The 14,876-nt window shown below is 54.9% G+C and overlaps 5 protein-coding genes across 5 annotated transcripts; 3 read left to right on the plus strand and 2 right to left on the minus strand.

Annotated features, from left to right (window-relative positions):
• The first annotated feature begins 655 nt into the window (after positions 1–655).
• BDY24DRAFT_245100 (uncharacterized protein) lies at positions 656–2,960 on the plus strand. The gene is made up of 3 exons (XM_076636745.1): positions 656–885; positions 970–2,466; positions 2,550–2,960. Exons 1-3 carry the CDS (start codon positions 838–840, stop codon positions 2,742–2,744), a joined length of 1,740 nt encoding a protein of 579 aa, XP_076492128.1. The 5' UTR covers positions 656–837; the 3' UTR covers positions 2,745–2,960.
• A 50-nt stretch (positions 2,961–3,010) lies between these two features.
• BDY24DRAFT_245111 (uncharacterized protein) lies at positions 3,011–4,090 on the plus strand. Its single transcript, XM_076636746.1, has one exon. The coding sequence runs from the start codon at positions 3,176–3,178 to the stop codon at positions 3,731–3,733; it is 558 nt and encodes a 185-aa protein (XP_076492129.1). The 5' UTR covers positions 3,011–3,175; the 3' UTR covers positions 3,734–4,090.
• Positions 4,091–4,356: 266 nt separating this feature from the next.
• Positions 4,357–7,531, minus strand: BDY24DRAFT_437199 (uncharacterized protein; the record flags this gene model as incomplete). The annotated part of the gene is made up of 18 exons (XM_076644254.1): positions 4,357–4,433; positions 4,508–4,620; positions 4,690–4,765; positions 4,838–4,879; positions 4,951–5,028; positions 5,095–5,157; positions 5,225–5,256; positions 5,325–5,414; positions 5,500–5,517; positions 5,599–5,656; positions 5,725–5,766; positions 5,841–5,916; positions 6,317–6,446; positions 6,516–6,622; positions 6,688–6,736; positions 6,810–6,958; positions 7,031–7,294; positions 7,369–7,531. The coding sequence occupies 18 exons, from the start codon at positions 7,529–7,531 to the stop codon at positions 4,409–4,411; spliced, it is 1,575 nt and encodes a 524-aa protein (XP_076492130.1). The 3' UTR covers positions 4,357–4,408.
• A 728-nt stretch (positions 7,532–8,259) lies between these two features.
• Positions 8,260–12,184, minus strand: BDY24DRAFT_419297 (topoisomerase II-associated protein PAT1; the record flags this gene model as incomplete). The annotated part of the gene is made up of 13 exons (XM_076643958.1): positions 8,260–8,286; positions 8,378–8,439; positions 8,521–8,780; positions 8,857–8,957; positions 9,026–9,359; positions 9,453–9,691; positions 9,764–9,891; positions 9,979–10,312; positions 10,415–11,271; positions 11,341–11,481; positions 11,621–11,758; positions 11,851–12,072; positions 12,160–12,184. The coding sequence occupies 13 exons, from the start codon at positions 12,182–12,184 to the stop codon at positions 8,260–8,262; spliced, it is 2,868 nt and encodes a 955-aa protein (XP_076492131.1).
• A 74-nt stretch (positions 12,185–12,258) lies between these two features.
• Positions 12,259–13,714, plus strand: BDY24DRAFT_404826 (zinc finger MYND domain-containing protein). The gene is made up of 7 exons (XM_076642550.1): positions 12,259–12,399; positions 12,467–12,489; positions 12,581–12,787; positions 12,868–13,260; positions 13,352–13,379; positions 13,479–13,549; positions 13,640–13,714. Exons 3-6 carry the CDS (start codon positions 12,725–12,727, stop codon positions 13,535–13,537), a joined length of 543 nt encoding a protein of 180 aa, XP_076492132.1. The 5' UTR covers positions 12,259–12,399; positions 12,467–12,489; positions 12,581–12,724; the 3' UTR covers positions 13,538–13,549; positions 13,640–13,714.
• The last annotated feature ends 1,162 nt before the right edge of the window (positions 13,715–14,876 follow it).

The following is a 14,876-nucleotide window of genomic DNA, read 5'->3' on the forward strand; positions in this document are numbered from 1 at the left end:
GGAGGGGAAGGAATTCAGGGTGCTGTTTGGTCGTTCAAGCCACCATCACATCGATTTTGATTCAACTGCGTAGCGAATCATCTACCAACCACTCCTCTGGAGCTTCCTTCCTCTCCCCCCTTCTTTCTTCTCCTCCAACGACGACGACCTCTCCCAAACCCTGGAGAAAGCAACAACACCCCTCCGCCATCCACCCTTCCGCCTTTCGCCTTCCTCTACCTGCCCATCCGCTCTGTCTCTCTTTCATCTCAAGACGCTCGTTCAAACCCCCCTTTCACCTCCCCTCTCCTCCTTCCCCTCCCTCTCGTCTCCTTCCCTCCCTCTCGTTCGCCATGCCTCGAGACGGTCTCGGCCACACGGATTCCCGTATGCGACTCGTGAAGGGCTTCGTGAAGAGGGACATAGATTGTCCCAACACGGCTCCTGCTTGCGACTGTGAGGAGGGCTATCAGTGCGTGGCTACGGCGAGGTGAGCTCTCCCTCCTCCTTCGTCCTTCGTTTCCCTCTCCCTTGTTTCCTCTGGTCTACTCTTTTTGGGCTTGGAGCGGTTCCTCTCTCGCCCACTGCTCTCTCGAGAGGTCGAGAAGGACACTATCTTTCTCCAGAGAAGGAGAAAGGGAGAAGCAGCCCTTCGCCTTTCGAACTCTCTGAAGCTCTCGCTGACCTCGCTTCCTTCCTTCCCTCTCTCTCTCTCTTCTCTCTCTCCTCTCCAGAACCAAAACGACGTGTGCTACCACCTTTTGTCTCAACGAATCTACAGGGGATACCGTCGATAGTGGTGCTTCGACTTCAAAATCAGTTCCTGTAGGAGCCATCGCTGGTCCGGTGGTCGCCGTTATGGTCCTCCTCTCCATAGGAGTGTGGTGGTGGTTGAGGAAGAAGAAGGTCAGTCGTTATCGCTCTCCATGTACACCTACACCTCGAGAGAGAGATGCTGACTTGCTCTCCTTCCTTTCTTTGCTCTGAAAGGCTCGAGATCTCGAACAACTCGCCCAACTCGAAGCTCGAGCTCGTCGAGCTGAACAGGACGTCCTCTCCCTCGGTCTTCGCTCTCCCTCTGGTCAACCTGGAGTAGGAAACCTTCATCAACGACGTCCTTCGGAAGGAGGAGACGGAGGCCGTTCGCCAACCTTCGCAGCCAACGGAATCCTCATGACTGAAACTCAACGCTCCCTCTCTCCCAACGACTCGACCGTCAACGGTCGAACGCTCCGAGTTTACTCGTCGGCTTCCATCAACCTCGATCCCAACCACCCTTCCAACAGATCCAACGAAGGAGGTTCCCCAGGAGGAGGTCAGACCTCGGATCCCTTCTCGGATCAGGCTTCAGTCCAAACTGGCGATGGCTTCTCCTTCCTCTCCCAATCAACCAACGTCATCCCCATCTCCTACGTGCCCTCGCCAACCTCAGCAGGAAACCCTATCTCCACCTCCCACTCCTCCTACGCCGTAGCACCCAACCGTCCAGCCAGGTCGCCTGATCTCGATCTCGGAATCACCAGGTCAGGATTCCCTTCGACAGCTACGAAAGCAGGCGTCGCGGTTCCTTCAGCAGCCCTCGTCGACGACGGCGCGTCTTTCAACTCGAGAGCCAGCGTCGCTCCTTCCTTCCTCTCCTTCAACTCGACCAACTTCGCTCTCGACACACCTACCATCTCGACGGTCAACTTCGGAGTCGCTCAACGAGCCAACGTCGTCCAGCTCGGAGGATCGAACAACGCAGGAGGAGGAGGCGGACCCAGGACCTACGCTCAACCTCCCTTCACTCCCATGTCCACGATCCCATCCGCCAGCACCACTCCCGCCACTCCCTCCTTCCCCAGTCGTTCCACCTCCAACAAGACCAAATCCTTCGCTACCTCAGGTCGATCTCCCCTCTCCAACACCCTCTCCTCGTCGCCGGCTGGATCGCCTGCGAGGGAAGCCAACGATCCTTTCAACGACGCCGCCTCTGGGAACGCTCCCTCCGTCTTCAGCGACGCTGGAACCTTCGGAGCTCAAGGCCTCATGGAACCTGGACGTTTCAACGGATCCACTCGACCTTACAGCACCGTCAGCTCGCAGGGAAGCATGGCAGGAAGCGCAATCGTTTCGAGCGCGACGGTCGTTCGAGTCGGTCAGGAGGGACAGAACGGAGCGTTGTTCAGGTCGGGGAGTGTTCAGAGGAACGGTGGTGGGAAGGCGAAGGGAAGGGAGAACTCGCAGGAGCACGAGGAGATCGTTCATGGCGGGGCAGGAGCGGCAGGAGCAGGAGGAAGGGATCCGAGGGATCGAACGTCGTCTGGAACGGCTTTCACTGCTCACTCGGTTTCGGACTCGCTTCTTGGACACTACCCCTTCGTCCCACCTTCCCCATCGACCTTCCCTCCTGCCTTCCCTTCGTCGTCGTCCAACTCCATCGCTCAGTCGGCGAACGGAGGTCTTCCCGCTCCTCCCAGGATCGGAGGCGGGCAACGAGACACTCAGGTTCGTTCCATTCTGTTTCTCATCGCTCTTCGAACGCGTCCTGACTCCTTCTTCTTCTTCTTCTTCTTCTTCTCGCTATACAGTTCTCTCTCTCAGCCTTCAACTTCATGCCTCCCGAGGAACACCCCGACGCGGCATGGGGAAAGTCCTCTACAGCCGCCGCTCCTCCTTCGTCTCCTCAGGGAGTCAACGAACCTCGCGATGGAGCCAGGGATCGTCCGACATCGCTGGATACCCTTCAAATCGTCAACGATCTCAAAGGATTCGATCATCTCTAGAGCTATCCTCTCTCTCTCTTCCCTCTCTTTTTCTTTTTTGGTCGCGCTACTTCTATCTTGTTCTCGTCCCTCTCTCTTCGTACCTTTCTTCTTGGTTTGACGCTCTCTACTCCTCTTCTCGTTTGCTTTCGACATTCGTCTCTTTCCTTCCTATCTTGCTTTTGCTTTCTGTTTCGGCTCCTTGGACGCTCGCTCTCACTCTCGCTTCCTCTCTTTTTCACGACCTTCCCCTTCGCTTTGCTTTCTTCCCCCTTCTTTGGGTTTTCGACTCTTTGTTCGCTCCTCTTCGATAGACGCGTCTTGGGATTCTCCGATCAGAACGGGCAAGCAAGGTAGGGGACGAAAACAGACTTCGCCGTTGTCGACTCGAGCTCGCTTCTTCCTTCCTTCTTTTTCGTTCGAGTCAACCAGCACGAAGCGCTGTTAAAAAAATGCTTTACCTCCACCCCTTCCCTCAAGAAACCCTCTTCCCTCTGTTAGAAACCCAACTTCCTTACTCCCTCTCTCCTCTAGGAGCCATCGCCTTTCAAACCTCCCTCCCTCAGCCTCACCCTTTCCCAGCATGGGCGTCCTTTCCTCCCTCCTCGGCCTTCTCCCTACCACCAAACGAGCCCTGGATCATCCTAGTAGGTCAAGTCCCACCCTCCAAACTCCAACTTCGTCTGTATTGCTCTCTCGAGTCGGTTCCTGAGCGCGAGAGCACAAAGGAGCAGATTGAACGAGCGGAGGAGATGGTGTTGAGCTCGGTGAGAGAAGTGAAGGAGACGGGGGAGCTGTGCAAGGAAGGGGAGCAGATGATCGTAGGAGCGGTAAACAGGATGTGGGTGGACTGTTTAGGGTTCAAGCCTGAGCATCTGTTTGGGGTTTGGCTGGCTAGGGAGGGTGCGAAGGAGGAGGAAGCAGGAGAGGAGGAGAAGGTCCAAGAGCCGTTGGAAGGGGGAGTCGTGTTGAGGTTGGGGGAGGTGACAGATATAGAGCAGGTGAGCTGAAAGTTCCCACTTCATCCTTAGCTTCCCCTTCTATTGCTGATTCTTAGGTGTTTTCACTCAGATCATCTCAACGTCCAAAATTCCGCGCTCGAAACCCTACATCCAATCCCTCCTCCCCTTCTCTTCCATCGCCTCTGTTCCCTCAACCGATACCACTACCACCAGCACTGCCGTAGCCTGGATCCTGACCCACTCAGACTGCTCTCTCGGAACCCTCTACACCCAAGCGTCGCATCGAAGACAAGGACTCGCTCGACGCGTCGTGGAGCATCGATTGGCGAACGGGAATGGAGTGAGAGGGTTTTGCTACGTGGAGACTGGAAATCTGGCTAGCGAGGGACTTTGGAGGGTCATGGGGTGGGAGGTGGGGTGGGAGACGGCTTGGGTTTATTTTGATTGAGAGGGAGGAGAGGGGGGAGGGAGAGAGGAGCGACGCCGGGCTTTCGATTAGATAGAATAGGTTGAGATGTATCAGCACTTTGAAGGGACAGAGTCCTCGATACATTCTTATATCGTCTCAGCCGAGCCAAAGAAAAGGGCACCCAGCTCAACAACCGCTCTTGCTTCGCCTTTCCACTGTCTCTGCTGAAGTTTGGATTCACTTTCAACTCGCTCTTGAAAGGTGTACATCCAATCCAGGTGCTGCATCGAGAAGCAGATCATCTACCGAACCGACTAGAAGGCGAGGGCCTCAATTCCGCTGCGAGAGAGAGAAAACGAAGGGGTCAGATGTGCGTCGTTCCATCCAGAGAACAAGAAGACGAGAGAACGTACGTGTTCCACGCGTTGGCAGCAGCAGCGTCCCTAGTAGAGATGGTAGAAGCAAAAGTCTTGCACGTAGCAACGTTGTCGGTAGACCCTCCACACCTGTTGACGAAGGTATCGCACTGAACAGAGAGGAAGAGAAGAGTCGGGGTCAGCTCTCGAACTCGAGTTTCTGGTTGACGTGGACTTACGATGAACTCGAAGATGATCTGAGGGTTAAGAGCCTCTCCGTGGTTGAAATCGGCAAGGTTGGCAGGTTGGAAGGTGCTGGGAGAACGAAGAGGGAAGGAAAGTCAGAAAAGAGAACGTCGCGTCGAGAGAAGGAACGAGATGACTCACACCTCAGTAGCTTTTCGTCCGTTCAGTCCAGCGGCAAACTCACTATAAATGACATAATTAAAGAGGTCAGTCACGGATACAAGAGTGAGAAAGAACGCAGAGGATGGACGAACACTCCGGCGTTGGTGCAAGTTCCGAAAGTGGCAGTTGAGGTCGAGATGATAGGATCAGCGACGGCGGCGGCAACAGGGCTGGAAGAACAGAAGCAAATCAGCACGAAGCGTCTACCATCGAGGTAGGAAGACTTGGGGACTAACGCGACGACGGCTCCAGACGCGTCGACAGTCGAAACGGCTCCTCCGACGGCGAAGGCGAGGGCTCTGTTTAAAGAGGGTTCGAGGATCAGCATTACGACATTAAGCTGAACAAAAAAAAACTTAGACTCACTCAATTCCGGTGTTCCAGGCAGTAGCGGTGGTCTAGAAGAGGATTGAAGGTTGATGAGTAGAGCAAAAGCAAAGTCAAAGGGAGACGTTGATGAACTCACAGCGTCTCTGGTGGTGAGAGTAGCAGCGAAGGTCTTGCAGGTGGCGACGTTATCGGTGGTTCCTCCACACTTGTTGACGAAGGTATCACACTGGGAGAGAAAGCAAAGAATGGGGAGAGAAGGAGATCAGTTCATGTCCGACAGTCCGACCCGTCCCAGAAAACGGGAGACGAACGATGAATTCGAAGATGATCTGAACGGATGCAAGGGGAAAGTATGTCAGTGAGGAGCCTTCGGGAATGAGGAAGGCGTTCTGAATAGCAGCAGAACGTACTTGGGGGTTGAGGGCCTCTCCGTGGTTGAAGTCGACGAGATTAGCGGGTTGGAACGTGCTGCAGACGGGAGGGAAACATCAGCAAGAACGAGAACAACGTACTGGGAGCACGAGGGATGAGCTCACAACTCAGTAGCCTTTCTTCCGTTCAAGCCAGCAGCGAACTCGCTGTAAGATCAAATCGGAACGACGGTTAGTCCTTTCGAGGGACGGCGGCGAGCAAGGAGGAAGACGAGACGAACACTCCAGCGTTGGTGCAGGTTCCGAAGGTAGCAGTGGAGGTAGAGATGACGGAGTCGGTGGAGGCGACGGCACTGAAGCAGAAGAATTGAGAAGCAGAGGGAAGTCAGCGAGATCTCCTCTCCCCTTGAATTGAAGAAGAAAGGGAGAACTTACGTGACAGTAGCAGCGGAGGCTGTAGTAACAGCAGCGGTGACAGCAGTAGTATCAGCAGCGGCGGCGGCAGTGGTTACGGCGGCAGCAACGGTTGTAGCAGCGGCGGCTTCTTGAAGGATGGAAGAAAAAGGGAAAGGACGCGTCGCGTCGTCAGGACTCGTTCCCTCTCTTTCAGCGTTCTCCCGACTTCTACTCGCGAAATCAGAGGGGGCAAAGAAGATTTTGCTCACCGGCGGTGACTGGTTGATAGGATTGAAGAAGAATTGCCGTCAGAACTTGATTCCAGAGGAGAGAGAAGAAAAAGAGGAGAAAGGGGATTCGCCTGTAACAGTGACCTGAGCAGGGCAGGTAGTAGCGGTAGCCGCAGCCACCTCAGTAGCAACAGTCGTAGCAACAGCAGCTGCAGCAGTAGTAGCAGCAGCAGCCTCGGTTCCTCCTACAGCGGCGACGATCTGGAAAGGGAGTTCTTGTAAGATCAGCTCGACGTTTCTGCTCGGAGGTTAAAGTAGAACGGAGCTCACCTCCTCAGCAGTAGCATCAAAGACGACGAGGTTCTTAGTGTTGATACATCCGAGGGGATCGATGTCATCACACGTGTTTCCAGCAGCAGTGGGATCTCCGACGGTGCCTAGTGAAAGGCGACGCGCCGGTCAGATTCGGCTCCTTTCGAACGAGGAAGGTCGAAAAACTCACCAGGAGCGAAGGTTCCAGTCGCGAGAGCTTCCTGAGGATTTCCTCCAATCTGATCGAACAGATGAGGTGGTGAAGGATGAGCTGAAGGAAAGAAAGAGGGATGAAAAGGAAACGCGACGAACGGAGTTGATCTGCTTTGCGAGCTCTAGAACGAGAGCCTTGTTGCTGGCAGCAGCTCCATCGGAAGCAGGATCCTGGTGCTGAGCGAGAGCAGCAACCTCAGCGTTGACGGGAGTGAAGGCAGTGCAGAGGACGGAGGCGAGTCCAACGGCTGAGAAGAACGGAAAGACGTCAACAAACGAAGCCTCGACGACCGACCGACGACGATGAAGAAACGGCTTACCTCCGGTGTTTCGCTCGAGAGTTCGGTACTGAAGAGCGGTGGTCATTCCAGCAACGTCTCCAGCGGCCTTTGCGTTGGTAAAGGCGACTGAGAAAGGGACGAAAAGAAGAAGTGAAAGGTCAGCGAACGAGACCAAGCAGAGAAAGTCGAGCGACGAAAGCGACTTGCCGTCAGCAGTAGCAGCTTGCAAGCAATCGGCTCCTCCAGTGAAGGTTCCGAGACCTCCAGCGGCGGCAGCAGCTCCAAGCAATCCGAAGACGGGATCTAGAAAGAAAAAGAAGGACGACAGGGGGTCAGCTCCGCTCATCGACGCCGACTCGGGCCTTGTTTAAGCTCACCTCCAAGGCTCTCCGGGTTGTTGATAGCGAGTTGAGTCCTCAAAGCGATGAGGATATCCTCATGGGAGTGCTCGAGAGGAACCTCTCGTCGCTGAGGAACAGGAAGGGCCGACGAAACAGCGGCAAGGAGGGAGAGACAGATGAGGGACGAGGGGAAGAGCATGGTCGAAGCTACTGTAAGTGTTAAGAGGGGTGGTAGGACTGGGAGAGGGAGGGAGGGGAATCTATCGAAGATTAAGGTGGAGTGTGATGAAGGAAGGTGGGGGTGAGAGACCTGCTCAGGAAGTAGGGGAGAAAAGGAAGAGACGAGGGGAGGAGAGAAGGTGATGGTTTGAGGTCAGGGAAACGGAGCTGCGATTTTTCGACCTTTTGTGCTTGGTTGGCTGAAAGAAGACCTGTTTTTAGATCAAAGGGCAAGGCAAACGTGAGGAGAGGGGAAACAGACAACGTGAGGAGAGGAGAGAGGGAGGGGGAGACAGGGGTGGAAAACGCGACTGAAACTTGAAACGAAACGCGGCAGAATCGTAGATGACGAGAGAGAGATGATGGAGACCACACGAAGAGTCTGCAAATCAGCGTGAGTAGGGGGAGATGAAGGGAAGAAGCAGCAAATCGACTGGGCTCTTCGTCTCGAGTCGAAGTGAGGCGCGCGACCCTCCTCCAGCCCTCCCTCCTCCGGACCTTCTCCGCCTGCACCTCCCCTCCCCCTCCTCACGCATCGCAGACGCGTCTTGCTACGTTAGGTATCCATCGAGGGTATTCGAGTCTGAAGAGAAAACGTTCATACTTAGTGGTTAAATCAGAGAGAGCACAGAGCGAGATAAAACGAAAGAAAGAAAAAGAGCGAGAGACGCGAATCGTGAAAGAAGGATGGGGAGGTTCTATCTAGACTTAAGCGGTGATCATTCCGCTGTCCAACTGAGAAGATCGAAGAAGAAGAAGGCGACGTCGGTCAGGATTGGTTTTCCAGAACACTGGGGAAGAGAAAGGGGACGAGAGGACGACTCACCCCGAGCGCGTGAAGGAGCAGGTCGACGTTGGCGATCTTCCTCCTGGCGGTCTCCTCGTCGACTGGAAGAGCAGAAGAACAAAGAGAACGATCGTCAGTACTCTATCGCCACTCAAGCTTCCACAAGAACGTCAGAAACTTACCCCAGCCCTGCTTAGCGGCGACAACTCCCTCCAACACCTTGTCCCTCAACTCTCCGACGAGAGTCTGCTGCTGCTGCATGTTAGCGTGAAGAGCGAACGATCCAAGCATCTGCCAGACGGGTTGATCGAGGGCGTCGACTCCTCCGGGGTTCTTGGCGACGAAGGGGATGGGACCGAACGCTGGAGGAATGCTCGACGAAGGGAAGAGGGAAGGGAGTTGAGGAGCGAGTCGGGCGAACAGGTTGTCGAACGATTGTTGCCTGGGAGAAGAGGGAAAGCAACGAGTGTCAGAGTGTACCCGCCGAGGCGAAGACTAAGAGAGGAGGTTGAACGAACCACTGCTGGAGCTGCTCGGCGTCAGGAGCAGGCTTCTCGGGAGTCTCCTGCTTGAGGACCTCGGCTCGAGAGAGCAGAACGGTGAGAAGTACAACTCCAGGCTGGATGAACGAAACATAGGCGGATCAGCTCGTGCTCGTGGAGAACAGCGAGAGAACGGAGAACTGACCCTAGTCTTCGCCAAAGCAACGACGTCGCACCGTTCAACAACCAACCCAACCATTCCTCCGACCATCCTCAACTCGCACCGATCCAAAACCGCCAAGAAAGCAGGCACCACAGCACCAAGGAAGACATCGGTCTCCTTCTCTCGTCGTTCCTCGTCCTTGGTGTAAGGAGGGATGGGAGGAGGAGCGTTCCAGACGACGTCGAGTTGAGTGAAGCAGGCGAGGAGGAGGGTGAAGATGGTGAGGGTTTGAGAAGGGGAGAGATGTCGAAGAAGTCGAGGAAGGATCCTCTTTCCCTTGGTGGGAGCGAGAAGGGAGATGAAGGGGTGAGGGAAGCTGTGAGGGAAAAAAAAGCGAAGGCACGACACGTCAGTTCGACTTTTCGACTTAACGAGAAATCGAAAGAAAGAAGGAAAAGACGAAACGTACCTGATCTCCACGGGTTCGTTAACCATGAGAGCCTTCCAAACCTCTCCAATCTTGCCCTCGTAGGCCTCCTGCCAAGCGTGAACTCTCGCCTGATCCTCCTCGGTTCCCTCGAGAGCCTGAGGAGGGGGTTGGTTCCTCCTAAGCTGTTCGAGCTGAAGAACGAGTTCGTAGAGACTCTCGAGAGCAATGAGAGCTTGTCGTCGAGTGAGAGGAGTTCCGTGGTTGGGTTGTTGAGAAGCCTGGAATCCAAAAGGAGGCGATCAGATCTCAAGTTCGAAGAGAGGGAAGGGACGGAGGGAGGCGAGACTCACTCGAGGTTGCTGAGGCTCAGCCTTGGGAGTCGCAGGCGAAGCTGAGACATCTCCAGTCTGAAGCATAGGTCGAGGAGCAGTCTTGTACGATCGGAGAGAGATCTTTCCGAGAGCTCCCTCGAGACCAGCTGAGTGAACGAAAGACGAAAAGGAACGACGCGAGTCAGCCAAACTACTTTTCGTCTCCAGCCTGAAGCAAAAAAAGAAAGACTCACCATCACCCTTAGCCCTCTCCCTCTGCTTAGCAGCATCCACGATCCTCTTGACCTGCATCGTCATCCTCTGCATGGCGAAATCCCTCCTTCCCGCTCCTCTCGTTCCAGGAACTCCCACTCCGACTCCGGTTCCATCCCTTCCGAGCTGAAGCACCGAAACAGGTCCAGTAGGTCCTCCTCCTCCCCCTGGGGCTCCCATCTTGGATCGAAGGATGGCTCCGTAGACCTGAGCGTAGAAATCGTCGGCGTAAGGGTCCTGGGTGACAAGTTGGGAGACTTGGATTCGAGTGATGAAGTCCTTGTCGGACCGAGTCATGATGTCGTTGTACTGGGACTGCGAGAACGGAAGAAGACGAAGAAGACAAAGAGGTGTGAGCTGAGCTCGAGAGGAAAGAAGCGAAGGAGACGAAGAGCAGAAAATCGAAAGAAGGCGTACCATACTCGCGATCTTCCACGCCTTCCTCTTCCTCTTCTCGTCGGCCTTCTCCTGCTCCATGATCTTCCTCTCCAACTCTCCCTTTACGACAGCCTGCTCCTCCTCGTTCATACCAGCCAACGCTCCCAAAAGATCCGTCGACGCAGCCGCCTTGGTCGTGGATTGACCGGGAAGGGCAGGGAACATCTCGGCGAGGTTGAAGGACGAGGTGGGAGTAGCGGTTCCAGATCCGGTTTGGACCTTCTGCTGCTGCTGAAGAAGAGGAGGCTGCTGCTGCTGCTGCTGCTGCTGAGAGATAGAAGGAGGGGGAGTGGATCCTTGCTGAGGCTGTTGCTGGAGCTGCTGCTGTTGGAGGAGATGGGGGGGAGGTTGGACGAGGAAGGGACTTTGTTGCTGTTGCTGCTGTTGATACTGCTGCTGCTGGTGATGTTGCTGGTGGAGGATGGGCTGTTGGTGGCCGATGTGACCTGAGGAGGGGAGAGGAGGAGGGTACTGCTGCTGGAGTTGGTGAGGAGGGAAGGGGGACTGCTGACTCTGGTGAGGAGACTGCTGGTACTGCTGCTGCTGCTGAGGAGGACGATGCATCTGCATTGGCGAAGGGTATCCCTGTTGCTGCTGAAGCTGCTGCTGCTGCTGCTGCTGCTGCTGTTGCTGACCCAAGGACCTCATCATCATGTCCCTCTCGATCTCCTCCATCGTCAACGGACGAGGCTTCGAAGAAGAGGAAGCAGCGAGCATCTCAGCCTCGATCTCGTCGACGGTCTTTCCCTTCCTGGGCGGCGGAGGTGGAGGAGCATCTCCGAAGGGAGAGAAACCAGGGGCTCGAGATGGCGAAGAGAGAGGTTGAGCATCGAAAGCTGAGAGAAAAGGAGAAGCGTGAGCTTGTGAAACGAGAGTTCAAAGGGAAGGAGGGGAAAGAAACGAACCTCCTGCTTTCCTGCTCGCCGGCACTCCCCAGACGTCTCCGGTACCTTCGAGGAAAGAAGCAGCTCGACCAGATGCGGGAGGAGTTGATGAAGGAGAGTCTGCCCAGAGGGCTTCGAGCGATCCAGAGTGGGCGGCTCGACCTTTTCGGAGGAGAAGGGAGGAAGGAAGGAAGGAGAGAGAGGTCAGCTCGACTCGTTTTCAGCTCCATCCGACGAGTTCTCTCGCCTTCAAGCCTACAGCCCTGGCATCGAGGACAAGAAAAAGGAAGGAAGAGCTCACCTCTAGAGTCTGTCCTCTGCTGAGGTGCCGGAGGAGGACGTGAGAGGTTGTCTGAGGGAGGCGGAGGAGGTTGAGCTTGAGCTGGTTTGGGACGATCGTCGAGACGAGCTGTTCGACCGTGGAAATCAAAGTCTTTGGCTGAAGGAAAGCGCATGTAAGATGTAGGCTAGTAAGCACTCTCTCCCCGACCTTCGAGATCGCGCTGAAAAGGGAAGGAAGAGAGGACTCACCGACTGGAGGATCGTCTTCTCCTCCGAAGGTGTCGTCGTTGAAGTCGTCTCCTTCCTCGAGCAGAGCATCCCCTAGACCATCGTAACCATCTTCTCCCCAGGTGTAGACAGCGAGATCCTCTTCCTCTGCTCCCGTCTGAGCGAAATCATCCTGTTCGAAGGAAGGTTGCTGAGGTTGCTGACCTCCTCCTCCTCCATCTCGATTCCTTCGTTCAGGAAGAACTGAGCCAGAGAGAGAGAGGGAAAGAGCGTAGATCAGTACAGGGATCATTGTGGGCAAAGTAAGAATAGAGAAGCGTCTGAACTCACCGACATCGAAATCGAAGAAACTCATGCTGATGGTTGAGAGCGAACAAAACGAGAGGGAGGGACTCAGGGAGAGCTCTTTTCGAGCTCGTCGCCTCCCTCCCAACGGCCAACAACCCTCTCCAACCAACATGTCCTTTACATTAGAAGAGCTAGTAGAAGCTCTCGGATTCAGTCAGGATCCTAACATCTAATCGACCTCTCTCCCAAACGGAGGAAGAAGCGAGCAAGATCCACGCCCTTGTTCGTCCCCTCATCAGCTTGGATCTCCTCTCCGCGATTGACGCTGTCTCTACCTCCCTTGTCCTAGGCTCTCCGCAAACGACCGTTCATGTCGGTTTCAGTTAGCTACTGATCCAGGTCGTTCCTCAGATCCATCCTACGCAGGCTGACTTCTCTCTCTCTCCTCCCCTTCCGTCAACAGGTCGCCGCCGCCTTTCGAACCTCCTACTTCCCCAACACTTCCTTCCCGAACTCCTCAGAAACACTGTACCATCTTTTGGAGATCCTCTCGACCTTCCTGAGGACCTCTCACCCAGCTAGGTCCGCCAGGGAGAACGTGGAGGAGATGAAGTCCTTTTGGCTCGTGGGGCTGGAGAGGATCTCGAGGTTCTCCGTTGCCTGGTTTACGGTCAGTTGCCAGGTAGACTCTCTTCTCTCGCTGGGTAATTCAATAGCCCTTGACCTCCTCCCATCCCTCGGTGTGCGTAGGAACACGCCGAAGAACATCCAAAGGAAATCTGGTTCGCCTGGCAGGTTTCAGTTTTCAACGAGATCACCGCCGTTTTCTTCCTTCACTCCCCTCTCAACACCGAACTCCCCAAAGCTGCATCAGCAACCAAGAGGAGGTTCTTCCAGATAGCTCCCTTTCCCATGCAGCCGAGGGACGACGACGAGGATGATCCGGATATGAGCAGGCTTTTCGACGGCCTCAACCTGCTCACGGCGACGAAGAAGGCACCGTTTGACGCGAGGTCAATGCGAACTCCTCTCATGGAAATCAAGAGACACATCTGGAACAACTGCGATGCGTTGGCGCCTGAAGAACCCCCGGCTGAGATGTGCAAGAGGCTAGGAAGGGGGGAGGAGATGGCGTGGGGACGCGTACGTTCCTTTCTCTCTTCCCACGTCTCTCTTCTCTTACGCCTTGGCTGACCTCAGATCATCCGTACATCCACTTCCTCAATTCCTACAGTGCAAGGCTGTTCGATACTGCTCCCTGGGTCCGTCGAACGATCTCTCCTTTGTTCAACGCGTCGTGCGTCTGACCGACTTTTCCGACGCTCTTCTCCCTTCACGACTGTTTTCTCCCCCTCCTCTAGAACACCAGAAGTTACGTTGGAATGCCCGCAAGCTCAAATGCTTTGCTCCGAACTGGTGATCCCTCAGCAAGGTGAGTGCGTGCCCAGCTCGATTCGAGCGCGTCCTTTCTCTTCTCCGTCTTGGTTCTTGACATCTTTCACCTTCTTCCTCTCTTTCGCAGATGCTCCACTTCAAGAACGCAAAGAAATAACGTTTGTTAGGCAGCTCGATTCGAGCCGTCGGAGGGAGTTCTACATCGGTTCGTTCTCGTCCTCTTTTCACCGGACGTCCTGCTTCGACCGTTCGCTGACCTTTCTGCTCACCTTCTCTTTTCTCCTCTGGTGGTTGAGCCATATTCTAGTTATCACCATCGTGTTTTCATAAGCTGTCCAGTTGAAAGGGTTCAAGGGATCGATGAGACTCGAGATTGAATCGCTCGTGAGAGACGCGTTTGGTTTCGTTCCTTTCTGAACTCAACTTCACCAGAGCCGAGCCGATATGGGAGAACCCTCCGAGTCCTACGTTTACGAACTTCTTCCTCGAGCTCGAAGCTTTCGAAGACGAGTCGAAGGACGAAAAAATACCGAGAGAGGACGCGGCTGGTTTCGTTCGCGGTTTCGTCGAGCTCTCAGGCTCTTTCAGCCAAACTCCCATCCCGTCTCCTTCCTCTCCCTCCCCCCGCTCGCTCTCATCGTCTCAAGATGGATCGACTCAAAAGGAAGCCTAGGCAAACTCTGTGGGTCTCGAACTTCTCTTTTTTTGCTTCACGCTCGACGGAAAAGAGAGAGGCAAGGAGAAAGCTGACCTCTCCTCCCTTCCTTCCTTCCCGTTGAACCTCCAGACTCTCGTTCGACCCCCTTCTCAACTCTCCAGCAAAGTCATCCTCGAACCCTGGGTATTCGTATCAAGGAGACCAAGACAAGGAGAACGCTCAGTACGAGTTCTTCCATGGCTCGAAGGCAGGAGGAGAAGCAAGCGAGCCAAAGGTCAACAACGTTCTGATCGACTTCGACTCCCCCTTAAAGAGCAACAAGACTCCGGATCTCGCGAGCTTGGACGAGGAGGAAAACGAGGAGTGCTCGGCTTTGATATCGTGGGGAGATACTCCTGTCAAGCAGCATCAGCGGGGAGGAGGGGAGGAAGAAGAAGGGACGAGGTCGTCCTTCCACTCGTCCTTCCTCGATGGTCCAGCAACCCCTACAGCTCCTACCAACACCAACGCCCCCATCCCATCCTTCCTTTCTGCTCCCTCACCTCCAGTATCATCTTCGAAATCCTCGATATCCCCAGCAACCTCGTCGGCTCCTGCTCCTCAACCCAACCTTCCTCCTCCCTCCTCCTTCTCCTACGACAACGACTCCTCCTCCTCCTTCTCAGAATCCATCACCCCAAGGAAAACTATCGCGTCCACCACTACT

The sequence above is a fragment of the Mrakia frigida genome, assembly GCF_051309035.1.
Source record: "Mrakia frigida strain ATCC 22029 unplaced genomic scaffold BDY24scaffold_57, whole genome shotgun sequence".
Taxonomy (NCBI): Eukaryota; Fungi; Basidiomycota; class Tremellomycetes; order Cystofilobasidiales; family Mrakiaceae; genus Mrakia; species Mrakia frigida.